The sequence below is a fragment of the Ochotona princeps genome, chromosome 18, assembly GCF_030435755.1.
Source record: "Ochotona princeps isolate mOchPri1 chromosome 18, mOchPri1.hap1, whole genome shotgun sequence".
Lineage (NCBI taxonomy): Eukaryota > Metazoa > Chordata > Mammalia > Lagomorpha > Ochotonidae > Ochotona > Ochotona princeps.
In genome coordinates this window covers 49404528-49418485 of record NC_080849.1, presented here as the reverse complement: position 1 = coordinate 49418485, position 13958 = coordinate 49404528, and the positions used below count along the sequence as shown (strand labels likewise).

Sequence of the window (13958 nt, the reverse complement as noted above, 5' to 3'; positions counted from 1 at the left end):
GTGTGAACTCTGCACTAGATTTCTATGTGTAGAATATGGGACAACATGAAATCCCTGTGTAGAGTTCCTGTGAGAAAATTTGTGCTTTCCCCACAGAGATCTCGAGCAGGTTTTTCAACAAGCCCTCACACACATCACCCAGAGATCCAGTATGGATGCAAATAGAGACCTTTCACTTTTTCCTATACAGAGATCTTCCTCAGATTTCACAGATCTTCATAGTTCTTAGAACATAGGGACCTACCTGAGAGCTCGTGTGTAAACTCACAAGAACTTGTGTGAAAAACACACAATCATCAGACAGCAACTTTGTCCAATGATTCAAAACAAAACAAAACAACAAAAATAGCACACAGGCTTCCGCTGCTGCACAGAATCCACCCACGTGGACCCCTAGTGTCTTCTCTTAGAGACCAATACTGTGCCCTGTCACTCCACAATGAGACCCTGAAGGGACCCCACTGAAATCCTTAGGGAAGTGGGAGATTGTTGTTGTCTCCGGAGTTCCCTGGGCCTCTACTCGCTGTGTTTGGTCTCCGTGGTAGGCCTGTGGGTGAATTCTTCGTGAAAAGTCTGTTAGGAACTCTATCTGTGGAGATTTCTGTGTGAAATGTCTGAGGCAATTCTGCAAGAGAGGTTTCTGAGGTCCATGAGAGAGGAGTCCTCAGTATCTTGTGGATTATGCTATCCATATGACAGAGCGAGACAAAGTCTCTGGAGAAATGACTTCTCCTTCCTCTGCTTTTTGGGGGTCTTTTTGTCATGCCATATGACTAAGCCCCCAGAAAAGAGGAAAAAATCTATGATAAAAATACAGTGAGCACATAGTAGGGACCATGCCTGCACTTGCTCACCATCTCTGACCCCATGTGTACAGATCATGTTGCCTGCCTCTTCTGATGTTAGTACATGAGATAAACAAGCACTGGGGGTCAGGCAAGACTTTCTGTATGATCCAAGGCATGCCCTTGGCTACTTTCGAGTCCTGTAGGAAGAGTTCTGAAACCACATGTACATATAAAAGTCACCAGAGTATGAGTCAGGTAAGAGTCCCCTAGTACTAAATTTTCCATCTATTATTATTATTAAGTCATCTTTTCTAGAACTCAAAAGGTAACAACGTGAGGGGTTATCAAATAGATTGTTAAATACTCTTCCCTAATTCAGTTTACATAATCTTGAGTCTGGAATTCAATGTTGGCCTAAAAGTGGTTTCTCCAGGCATATGGTCCAGGACAACAGCAGTTGAAATCCAGTGTGTCATCAGGATGAATCATCCATCCTTGAACATCCCATGTCTTCTAAACCTGTAGATGGTGTCAGAGGTGTCCTATGCACTGTGCTGCTGTGACACTGTGATGTCCACATGCTTCCTTCCTTCAACCCACCTTTGGTTCAGTGTCTTTCACGGCATTATACCAGTGTTACACCCCTTTCATACTCACCCACAACCCTCTCTGTGAAGCTGGGGCAGATGCAGATGAGATAAAAACTAGACCAATATGGGTGACGCATAAGAAGACCCATTCATTTATTTGGGAAAGTGAGGAAAGAGTTCTCAGTAAACTGGAAACTCTGCAACCTGCAGATGCGTAGAAATCCAGAGCTGTTCTCACTGTTCTGGTGTGTGATCAAGACAAAAGCAGTAGCAAGACCCTTTATTTTTTTAAGCCTGAAATAAGAGTGTCCCTCATTTCCATCATAGCCTTTCTCAGGAAGTGAAGGGGCTGTCCGAAAGCAGAGCTCTATTCTCCGTCAGAAGATCCAAGGTCAAGATTTCTCCTGCTTGGCACACTCCCACTGTGTGAAGTGGACCCACTTGGCTCTGACACTTCCAAGCCCGTGGGTGAATATTTAGGCCTGTGATGCCTCTTGTACACCTGTTTCCTACAACTACACACTGTGTAAAATACCAAGGACTAGAAAAATGAGTTTAACCAGATACTGAGGGAAGATATTCAGTTTGTTCTCGTGTTTAGTTTGTTGTTCTTTGAGTAACGATAATATCATGGAAGCACCGGGTTCAATGAGTGATCTCAGAATGGGTGTGGGCGTTGTCACTATTGTCAGCCTCCCACCTTCCCCCATCGCTTGAAGACCACAAAAAGCACACCAAACATCACACAGATAGGAGTCATTACCCTGTTATATAAAGAAAATGCAGGTGTTATGGTACATTAAAAATCTTGAATATATCAACAGGAGAAAAATTATTTTTCTCTATATGGGCTGAATTTTCTTTGGGGATGTGTTTTCCTAATAGGGAAAGCTGAAGAACATTTTTCTGGTTGGCCAGACAAGACACCTCCCAGAAGAGGACAATGCCTTGGGCAATGGGGATGGTGGCCTGAGATATGTGGCATTGCTGGCCCACGAGGAGAGGGACTGACTGCGGGGGATGCAGTCTTGCTGCGGGGAGAGAGATGAGGATGCCTCGAGCATTGGCTTTCCTTGCTGAATTGCATACTTTTCAGCAAATGATGGCCTCTCATTTGTTTTTGCCTCATGGAACAGTTCTGGCACTTCGGGGCGGCCTGGTGGGTGTGCACTGCATGGCTTGGCCTTCTCTTCTGCTCTGCTGGGCAGGGGGGCTTGTGGTAGTAGGAGCCCCGAGATACTGGGATTTGGAGTTCTTCCCTGTGCTGACTGATCTTTGAGGCACAAAGGTCATCTTGAAGTATCACGTTCTTCTCCAAAAGCTCTCCAACAATGGTCACGGGCTTCTCAGCTTCAACTATGGTACTGTCCGTACATGATTGGTTATTGACTGGTTGTTGGCTCTGGGCACTGGCTGATTTTTGCAAAGTATCTTCCTGCTCTGGGATTTTTTTCTTGGGGAAAATCAGCTGAACAAATTGCCTTATAGATTGTTTGAAGACTTCTGAAGGAACCTCTTTGTTTTCCGACAGGAGCTGAGTGCTTCCACTGCCCTGGGTATCTTCCATGTCCGTCACCTCGGGGAGTTTTGAAATCCCTAATTCTGGAAATTGGTCTTCATGCTTTTCTGGGTTGAGCTTCCTGTAGACCTCACTCTTGTCAGTAGAAGCACACATTTCATTTTGGCGCTTCCGAGAGTCCTGATGTTTTAGGAACCTGGACTTCTGTTGCTCCACACTGCCTGCTCTCACTACCATGGAATCACTTCGAATCTGGGCAGTAAATATGTCCCCAACAGGCACATTTTGGAATGTCTGTGAAGCCAGACATTCTGCAGCAAGGAGTGTGCCAGTGGAACAGTCTGGAAGGAGCTCATCAGTGGCATAAGCTTGAGATTGCTTTGCTGACTTTCTCTTTACTCTGCGCTTGTCCGCACAAACAGCCTCTGCTTTAAAAAGGTGCTCTCTCGCATCTTTGGAAACAGACATTTGAGGAAGGAAAGGGACATCACAGCTATCTCTTCCCCTTTCACAGACAGTCCCGCTCTGGTGCATTCTCTCTTTGGTGCTGCAGGTGAGAGTCTGAGAGAGCTGCTTACTTTCCTGCCCACTTGGATATACCTCAGAAGACTTGTGGTCATCAGTGGATGGAACCCTTTCCATGTAAGTAGAGGAGGAGAAAGCAGCAAAACCCAGCGATGTGGTAATAGATTCATTTGTTATCACCTTCTCTTTTGGACTTGTCTGTGGTGGTTTTCCCAGTATCTTGGCAAGTTCAACTGTTGAATTGGTCCTAGATTCACAAGGAGTTGACGTGGGACTGGAAAACTGTGGGAGAGATGCATGTTGAACATTTTGCAACTTAAAGGAATTTAAGGGTTTGAGGACCCTGAGGGGTAGTCCCCATTTGTGCTTTATCCAACTCTTCATAATATGTGCATCCAGCACCTGCTGAATGAGTGGACTGAGGAAGGACAGCTCCTGGGAAGTGCTCACACAAGTTTCCAAACTTCTTGACAGATCTAAATTTCTGTTTTCTGGGTTATTGTCTGACACAGAAAGGGAGTTGTTGGCACAAGGACCAGATTGGCACACCCCCAAAGAAGATGTCCTCTCATTGATCTGCCCCGACATTGTGCCGAAATGGGCATTGGGAACATTTTCAGAATGGTTCATTTCTAGGCTTCTTGATACATCATTTCTACAGTCGGGGATCCAGTTTCCGGTACAATGTGTCTGTGACTGCTCAAAGGGAACTCTCAGAACCTTTCCTGGCAAGCCTTCCCAACACCTGGATGCACCTTGTGGGACCTTCCCTAGGATATGCCCTAAGTTCTTGCTTGAATTCTTCCCTAGTTGGAACCTCACCTTCTGTGAATTCTTGCTGCATTCACCCATAATTATTGAGGCTCCTGTACATCTGAATTTTTCCTTTGTCTGACATGTTTCTGCTAATTTATCCTGAAGCTGCATTAGTTCCATAGACTCTTGTATATACTGAGGCAAGTCCAAGCGGTGTTCTATCAGCCACTTGTGAATGTGTTGTTCCACTTGCTTCCGGAGCTCGTGGCTGATAGGAAAATTCTCAGGAAGAATGGATTCTGCCCAGTTGTTTTGGGAAAGTTTGGGATTGATGAAAGTACAGTCTTCTTGGGAGTTTTGGTCCCCAAAGGGCAAAGTCTGCCCACTTCTTAACTTTTGTTCCAGCCATAACCATTCTGAGTCCTGAATTCCAGTTTGGTTGATAGATCGTGACTTATTCTGTATTGTAGCACAAGGTGCTCCACAACTGCTAATCTGAGATGTAGAAGAAGCTAATATAGTAGACAATGGTGATGGGAGGTGGGTCTGAGGCTGGATCTCACTCCGAAATGGAGGCTGATACTGGGGAATGGGTGGAATAAGAGATTGGAGGTGGGGTTTCATATGGGACAGGGGATGGGCCTGTGGAAGCCGGGGGCACACTTTGGCATGCATTTGAGCTGGACAGACATCCACAATTGCATTAAATAAGAACAGGGAGGGTTGCAGTGTGCAAGAGTTTCCAGATATAGAGGCAGCAGCCACTAAGGATTCACTGTGTAGAGAAGGCAGACCCCAGAAAAGCTGCTTGTATTTCTCCTGACTATGGTCCTCTAAGACCACAGGAATTGAGAGCTGCTGAGGACATAGCAAATGTTCTAACTTTTCTTTTGCCTTCCATAAATGCTGAGGTGCGGTAGTGTCCTGTTCAATACCCAGTGATGCTACTGTATTTCCCACAGAATCCAAATTATAGTCTGGGTTCTTCTGTTCTGAGAATGAGCCATCGTTTTCTGTTTCTTTCCATGCCTTGATCTTAGTTTCCTTTGTGATTTGTAGCCTTAGGAACTTTTGGTCATCACAGTTGAGCCAAGAGGAGTCACTAGCCACTACCTGCCTGTCTGGGGGTTCTGTCCAGAATGAAGCCTCAGGTGCCTGGTAGGGAAGGTGCTCTTTCTGGTCCTTCAGCTCTGTAGAAGGGCACACGATTCTGGCAGCCACTTGCCACCAAGAAAAGCCTGATATGGGATAGCCTGAGTGGCTGAGGACTGAGATGACTGGGATAGAGGATGCTGACCAGTGCTTGTGTACACTGTGTGTGACGGAGCTTAGTGGCAGTGCCATTGAGCGACACCGAGAAAGCGTCAGAATGGAGTCTGGCATTGGTGGAGCAGAGAAGGCCATTGGAGGCAAAGCATGACCCATGGAATTAGAGGGGCTTAGTGGGGGGAGGGAAAGTGTAAGACGGGATGAATTGCGTTCTAGTGGAAGCAAAGGCTCTGGTGGTTGAGGGGAAGTCACAGACAGGTATGAAGAAGCAGAAACTAAGGAGGTGGTTGGACCTGGTGACAGAGCAGAGGCCAGATGCAGAGGGTGTTCAGACAGAGAGGATGGGGAACTTGGCGGGGACAGGATGGGTGTGGCATCTGCCGCAGGTTCTCCACATGTCCAGAGGACTCCATCAGGTGCCTTTTTGCACACCTCATCTAGGTGGCCTTGATTTAAGAGTTGGTAAGAGCTGCCTTCATCAGAGAGCTTCCCCAAGTTTCTGTAGGAGACAGGAGGTATAAGCTGGGCAAGCAGCAGACAAGACCCAGGATCCTACCAGAGGTGGGGATGCTACGGTTACAAACGCTCCATTGCCCCACACCCCAACTTCACAGTTCTGCTACCCTTCATCCCAGGGGTTTGGTCCCATCCCTCAATGGTACCCACCCACCCCAACCTGTATGCATATCATAGACCCTGATGGGAAGGATACTGGATCGAAGAAGGAAGATCCTACTTGTTTAGAAGTGAAATCAGGTTCCGAACCTCCTCCAGGTCTTCCAGGCAATCCCCGCAGGCTGGAAATCAGGACACTGAGTTATGGTGGAGAAGGGAGGAACCTGGGGATCTTAAAGGAGGTCAGGTGGAATGCAACTTTTGGGAGGACTATAGGGGATTAGATTATGCAGCCCAAGCATCAGTGTCTAATTACATGAACCTGACAGTGACCGGAAGGTGCATGGAGAGGCAATGCTTTGTTTTCTACAGAGTTCTTTCACAGTCATCATTCTGCATGGGCCTCCCTGCAGCCCCAAGGAGGAGAAATGAGGTGGCCATCTCCTAGGGAAACTGGCCTCAGCAGATTGAAGGGGCTAGCTCATAGCTGGAGCTGGATGTCCTACCGCCAAATCCAGGCAGTGTTGGTGCTCTATGGCCAACAACGCCCCCTGCCTGGCAGGAACCTGAGAACTTACCCCAGATTCTGATTTCTATCCCTGGAGCCTCTCCTTCAGGCCTCTGACACTGACATCTACAAGCTGTGTCTCTGGTGCCCCAGGGATTAGCAACAGCAGATCACCTGTCGGGGCTCTAGATGGTATGAGCCATACCTTTCACAGCCATGCCCTTCTTCCCTCTCCTGCTCCTCCTCTGCGCTTGATGCTGGAGACAAGGAAGAAAGCAAGTGTGATTTAATTATCTCTCTGCCCCAGGTCAGCTGCTGGCATTCAGTGTCCATGCAGGCGACTTTCTCCGTATAGCTAAGGAAACTGTGTCCTTCTCTCTGAGTGACTCCTTTTGAAAGTGGAAAAAGTATTCCCAATGTTTTTTCTTTGAAAAGCACACGAGGGATTTGCTCCCTAGATTCACCATGGATGTCGTGTGTTCTTTATTCCTGTGCTGCAGAAGCACAATTGCTTCTGCAGTACATTTGAGCTTCCAAACAGGTTAAAGGTCACTCCAGCCTCTGAGTTCTCAGGGCTCAGCTGACACCAAAGCAATGTTTGACCCTGAGGAGCCTGCCACAAGAAGGTCACCAATAAACTAGCGCTCAGGGCCTAGTGTCCCCAAGATATTCTATCCCATTCACCCAGCCCTCAGTGGCTGAGTCATGGCACTTAAGTTTGCCCTGGTGCCTTCCCGCACATCAGAGCATGGTCTTATAGATTTGGATCAAAATCTTAGTGCCCACCCTAACCCTCTCCCCTTTCACGCCTTTCCCTAGAAGTATGATGCCATATTGCTTCCTGATATTTCCCTACCCCGAGTCTCTATATTCAATTTGGAAAAGTGGAAATAGCAATAGAAAAAAGAGAAGCATTTTGTGTTGGATCTGGTCCGCGGGCTCTTTACCTTCCCAATGACTGCCTTTCTGTTGGGAGGTGGCGAGGTTGGATTACTCTGCAGACACAGGAGTAACAGCAGGAAAAGCCCCACTCCACACAGGATGGGCAGGATGAGGTTTACCACCCAGAAGGTGAAGCTGGGGCTCAGCCATGTGGCACTCACAGTTTTCAGTAGAAGGAGGTGTTTTTTCATAATATAACTTAGTGTGTTACCCTCAGGCCACTGAACCCTGGGAGTTCCTTTTGGCAGAACGTACTGGGGACCAAGCCTACATCACAGAGCTATTTCTTCCTTGTCACAAAGGGCTCTGAGGGTGGGGGAGGGGATGACAGAGAAGGCAGAGTCGTGGCCTCTAGTAGATTCCTCCACCTGTCTGGATCTTCTAGAGCCTTCCAGCTCCATCCTTATGACGTTATAAATGGCCCTTAGTCAATTTCCTACTCAGTTCCCCCAAACACAGACATTTCCCGCTTTTCTTTCTTTCTTTCCTTCCTTCTTCTTTCTTTCTTTCTTTCTTTCTTTCTTTCTTTCTTTCTTTCTTTCTTTCTTTCTTTCTTTCTTCCTTCCTTCCTTCCTTCCTTCCTTCCTTCCTTCCTTCCTTCCTTCCTTCCTTCCTTTCTTTTTCTTTTATTCCTTAGTGATCTTGGCCTGAGGTATACCATTTTTACAATAAAAATATTAAGTTGACACTGGAATTTTGGTTATTTTTCAGAAACATTTGCTTTCAGCGTCTATTTTGTCCTCAGCTCCAGCTTTGTGACTCAAGAATTTTTTTTGTCTGCTGTCAACACAGAAGCAGAACTTTAACTTTTTTTTTGCATTTGTTTAGTTTTATGAATTCTGAATAGTATGTTTTAGTTTTTTCTCATTTTCATCCTAAAAGCCAAACATAAAACTAAAAAGATACTGCCAATTTTGTGAAATTGTTGAAGCTATCTCATATTTGCCTCACATTTGATTTATCCACTAATCTGTCAGAGGACACTCAGCTAGCTGGATAATGCTGTCATGAATATGGGGCATAGCACCCTTCAGAAATGCTGACTGTAGTTTCCAGAATTGAGATAGCTACCTCACATAGTACTTCTGATTTTAATTTTTTGGGAAGCCTCAAACTGCTTTCCTTAATGGGTACACTAATGTACATTTCCATGAACAATGTATAGGGCTTTTTAAAAAACTTACTTGGCAATATTTGTTATCTTTTAGCTTTTTAAGGTTAAATCATTCTAACAGGTACAGGGCAATATTTCATTGCTTTGATTTGTGTGTTCCTGTTGATCTATGTGTTTTACATGCCTGTCCACCATTTGTGTGGCCATTCTAAAGGAAAATGGCTAAGGAAGTTTCTGGGGTTGTGTGAGTTTCTTATACATTTTAGGTATTAAGCTGTTATTGGATACACATAATTTGTAAATATTGGTTCTCGTTGCATATATTACAGATTCTTCTTTATGTTGTGTAGAAAAGTTTAGTTTAAAACATTTAAAGATACTGTTTTCCTAATACTAATTAGTAATTTATTGAGGAGGCTAAATTTATACCTTTCTTGGCACCACTGTTGAAGATTAACCACTGTAGAGACATGTGTTGCTTTCTGTTTTGTTCCATCCATCTGTAGGTCTAGTTTTAGGCCATTATACTATGTTTATACTACACAGGCAGTTACACACATACATATATGTTGACATAGGTATATAAAACCGGAGGCCAGCTCCAGCCAAGTTCAGAACTCGAGAAGGGTGCGTGAAATAGGCGTAGAGAGAAAACAGACAGACCACTACAATTTCAGGATCATATTGGACAATGCAAGGAAGCTGTCCGCTTTATTGCTACAGAAGCAGTCACAAACTCTGACACAGACCTTTTACATCATGGTGCTGCATCCACTCAACCGCAGATTGCGGCCCCAAGCAGTACAATTACAAAGTTTTCTTTTGGGGCAGTTTGACACAGCTTCAGAGGGGCACAATTTACAACAGCTTGAGAGGTAAATGAGGGAGGATTACACATTCATGCTTATCTTGGCTTGCCAGCCCCCACCTGCTCTCCTCAGGTCTGGGCTCTAACCTTGGTGCCCCCTTGACAACCAGACCCTGATCTTGAATTATCTATGGGTTAATAAGTCTGGGGCCTTGGTTTATGGGGATTGGGGTCATTGGCACTAGTTGGCCATTAGGCCTGCAAGCTCACACAGTTTTTTAGCTAAGCGGGAGTTATAAAGGCAAAAAGAATTGCAGTTAGCAATGAGCCATGTTTATTCCATTTTGATTTCAACTCTACAATGGACAAGTGGGTGTTTCCAAAGATAATTATGCAAATTGTTTCACTTTAAGGCAGGGCATCATGCATTCTGACATTGCAGGCAGGAATGCCTCAGTAGACAACACATATTAATCAGTAACACACTCCTACTACAATTCTCATTCTACAACTTATCAGAGGAGAAAATATATCACAGAGGGGAAAAGATAAAGATCAGAAAAACTACAAACACAAATTCCCACTACAACTATGGACTCAATAACCCTAAGTTAGTTTGAAAGCACGCATTACGATGTTAGTACAGACATTCTTGAGCTCTTCCAGCCAAAGGGCCATAAGTGCCACCGAGACAGCATACATTGGTAAACACCTGTTCACCAAGACGTTGTCAGCAACTCCCAAGTTCACATTGGTTGTAAAAATCATTTCAGGCAGCTATAATCACCTTGCAAAATGTTCCTTAGTCTGTTCTTCTAATTAATGGAATATTTCCTCTTTGACTATTTAAATGTGAAATACATAGAACTACAGTATGATTCTGTAAGCACATCCTTGGACATATATCCAAGGAAAACTAAAACACTTCATTGAGGAGACACTTATAGTTCCATGAGGTGTACAAGTATTCATGATAGCTCAAGGAAGAACCTAAATGTTCATCATTGATAAGTAGATTGATAAGGAAAACATCACATATACACACACAATGGAATGTTATTTAGCCATCAAAAAAGTGAATTCCTTTCATTAACAACATGTAAGTCATTACAGTAAGTGAAATAAGAGAAACACAGAAAGACTACAACCACGTGATATCACTCACATATGCAAGCTGAAAAATAAAACCCCTGACATAGAAATTAAAAGCATAATGATGGATGCTAGAGCCTGAGGGAATAGTAGGAGCAGAGGTTCGAAAGAGGTTTATTTATGGCAATGGATACTGCTATAGGTAGACAATAATAAGAAATTCTGATGTTCTACTGCAAGGTACAATACTATAAATAATAATGTACTCTAGTTAAAAAAATAGTAGAAATAATTGTAAATGTTTCCAACATATACACATGTTGAATATTGTAGAGGATAGATATGTTTGCCTTGATAAGATACTATACAACATATACATGTATCAAAATATTATATGTATTCCATAAAACTATTGTTTTTGTGTACTTAATTAAAATTCCTACTTAATTGCAGAGCGCAGTCAGTCGCCATTACAAGATGGCGACAGGCACAGAGTAAACAACTCTGCCCTGACGTAGCTTCCTGCCCTAGTTTGCCCGGCAACAGCAGCGACCTATCCCAATCTGACAAGTAAGCACTCACTGTCCTATCACGACCGGTCACTAAGCCACAGACACGCCTCTCATGGAGGTGTATATAAGCCATCCGCTTTGCTCTCCCTGCGCCCCCACCACCATCTCACCCTCACTGAAGCGGCGCTCCAATAAAGTGTGATAAGAGAAGGACTTCGGTGTCTGCGTTTTATTCCCTGCTGGCCAGGGGCGCGCTACAGCTGGTGCCGAAACCCGGGAAACTTCGAATCCAGCGGACACCAGTGAGGGGTTGAAGTTCAGAACTCTACACACGGAGCGGACTACCGGTAGGTAACCTCTCAGGTATGATAAACCCTGTTCTTGTTGCTCTTATTGTTTTTGGTACAGCTATAGTAGGATTGTGGTGTTGCTTTTTCCTGCGCCTACATCAGCCTGGTCGTGAGTGTCTTTGTTGCTGTGAACCCGGACAAAGTGAAAGTAATTCCGCTGTAGATAAAGCGGCCTTTCACGAGATCTAAGAAAACGGGTAATAATCAAGGCCGAATATCAGCCAGCAGCGAGTTCACTGACCCCATACTGGGACTCCTTAAACAACGAGGCTTAAAAGTTTCAGCAAGGTCAGTGCAGAAGATAATAAATGATTACGACGCAGCTGCGCCGTGGTTCGCAGTCTCCGGAGACCTGACCTTGAGCTGCTGGGACAAACTAGGCAAAGATTTAGAAAAAGCAAAAGAGGAAGGAAGGCTGGGACCCGGATCCCTCCCACTTTGGAAGTTGGTCCGGTCCTGTTTAAAAGAAGGACGGAACATGGAGCATGTTAGACAGGGTCGAGAGCAGCTCATTAAGTTTTAAGAGAGCCTCTCGGAAGCAGAATCAATTGATGAGAGGGGGAAGAGCCTCTCGGAAGCAGAATCAATTGATGAGAGGGGGAATAGGCCTAAAAGAAAAAAGGAAGCATGCTTAAAAGAAGAAAATAAAGAAGATAAAGAAAAGAGTAATAATAAAGAAGATAAAGAAAAGAGTAATAAACGGCCGCTGTATCCAATGTTAGATAAGTTTAGAAATTTAAAAGTAGATGAGTTTAGAAATTTAGAGGTAGCTACACAAGAGGACTCGTCTGACGATGAGTTATCAGAACTTGAAGAAAAGGACCATGGTCTACATGAGGCTTCTGTGTCTTCTGGAGACGTGGAATGCCGACCTCCCCCGTACCCATCTAGTGTAGGATGGCACTTTATTCCCCGGAGGGCGCTAAGTCGCCTCTACTCTGCATTTCCGGTTTATCAGAATCCGGAAAATGGGGACAGATATCATGAACCTATTACCTATAAACAGTTGAAAGATCTGGTAGAAGCATCCAAGACATATGGGGTAAATGCAAATTATACTCTCACTTTGCTGGGGAGAATTACTCAACAGGCAAATACTCCCAGCCGATTGGTTCGAGATAGCCCGAGCCTGTCTCTCCGTTGGACAGTACTTAGATTTTAAATTTATAGTCACGGATGCAGCTCATGCCCAAGCCAGAATTAATGTTCAAAACCAGCATCCTCACTGGACTGCAGACATGCTTCTAGGACAGGGTACTCATCTTGGCGTTTCAGAACAACTTAATCAGCCTGAGGAGACATTACAGCTTATCTCCTCCTTGGCATTGGGCACATGGAAACGCCTGCCATCTCCAGATCAGAAGTCCTCGGGTTTTGTAAATGCAGAAGCCTGAGGAGCCTTTTGCAGATTTTGTAGCTCGACTCACCGAAGCAGTGAGCCGGACAGTAATTAACAATACAGCTACAGATCTCATAGTTAAACAGCTAGCTTTTGAAAATGCTACTCCAATTTGTCAAACCTTAATTCAGCCAGTGAGAAGGACAGGAGTCTTGTCAGACTATGTTCGAGCCTGTGCTGAGGTAACTCCATCTTACATGCAAGGGTTAACTATTGCTGCAGCTCTTCAAGGTCAAACTGCTATTCAGATTTTAAAGAACATCAAGGAAGTCAAAAAAGAAACAATTGTTATTGCTGTGGTGAAGTAGGGCATTTCAGCCACAGCTGTCCCACTAAAAATTTGTCTCAAAATTTCAGACAGGAAAAAATTTGTGTGGACACTTCTAAACCCAATTTAAATATTCCTCGCACCGTCTGTCCGAGGTGTGAGAAGGGATTTCATTGGCAAAAGGCTTGTCAGTCTAAATTCCACAAGAATGGGACAGTTCTATTGCCTCGAAGTCAACGTAAATTGAGTAATCAGCCTGTACAGGGTCAGAAGCAGGGAAATGGGAGGCAGGCACAGTCCCAGGTCCCCAAAAATAAGAAGACATGTATGAATATTGGCTCTAAAGTGTACAAAACTAAATTGATGGCTGCTACTTTAAGCACTGAGTTAAAGCAAAATAGGCATAAATGTTATAATTGCGGCAAATCGGGACATATGTGGAAAGATTGTAGGCAAGAAAATACCCAAAAATCTGGTAAACAAGTTATGGGTTATCTAAAGGCCTGCCACAACATAAGGACTTTGAAACATCCTGCCCACCTGGCAGGGCTTGAAACCTTTGCTATCCAAAAGCGAATGAATGCTAAATGTTTTAATTCTGATAAACTCAAATACCTTCAAAAGCAATGCCAAGCATCTCTTTTAGCTAGAAAATATGGCAATAATACTGCTAAGGATCACTGCCCTAAAATGTGTCCTAAATGTCACAGAGCCATACATTGGGCAAAAGTATGTAAATGTAAATCTAAAATTGATTGTGATGGCCAGCGCCTGTGGTCAGGAAACTCCTGGCGGGGCCAGTCCTGGTTCCTGAACAATCAGAGGTTTGCAAAGCACCAACATCCAATCCAAGTTATGCCTATAGAAGAGTAACAGACTTAAAACCTGATACTGATAATTAAA

The 13958-nt window shown here is 44.3% G+C and overlaps 1 protein-coding gene across 2 annotated transcripts; it reads right to left on the bottom strand.

Moving 5' to 3' along the window:
• Window positions 1-1155: 1155 nt before the first annotated feature.
• LOC131482558 (spermatogenesis-associated protein 31A3-like) lies at window positions 1156-7851 on the bottom strand. 2 transcript variants are annotated; one of them, XM_058677170.1, is made up of 4 exons: window positions 7518-7851; window positions 6776-6827; window positions 6184-6244; window positions 1156-1307 (listed from the first exon to the last, which is right to left on the bottom strand). In XM_058677170.1, exons 1-4 carry the CDS (start codon window positions 7701-7703, stop codon window positions 1274-1276), a joined length of 333 nt encoding a protein of 110 aa, XP_058533153.1. In that variant the 5' UTR covers window positions 7704-7851; the 3' UTR covers window positions 1156-1273. The 2 variants fall into 2 exon arrangements, with proteins under 2 accessions (XP_058533153.1, XP_058533152.1); XM_058677169.1 differs by lacking the exon at window positions 1156-1307 and adding an exon at window positions 2146-5946 and having other exon boundaries at window positions 7518-7808.
• Window positions 7852-13958: the final 6107 nt, after the last annotated feature.

Bases quoted from the DNA above. Each gene is read 5' to 3' on its own strand.
- LOC131482558 (XM_058677169.1), bottom strand. From the start codon at position 7,703: ATGAAAAAACACCTCCTTCTACTGAAAACTGTGAGTGCCACATGGCTG. The intron at 6,245-6,775 runs GTATGGCTCATA...CCTGATTTCCAG, and splicing joins GAAGGGCATGGCTGTGAAAG to CCTGCGGGGATTGCCTGGAA. The intron at 5,947-6,183 runs GTAGGATCTTCC...TGTCTCCTACAG, and splicing joins CTGATTTCACTTCTAAACAA to AAACTTGGGGAAGCTCTCTG.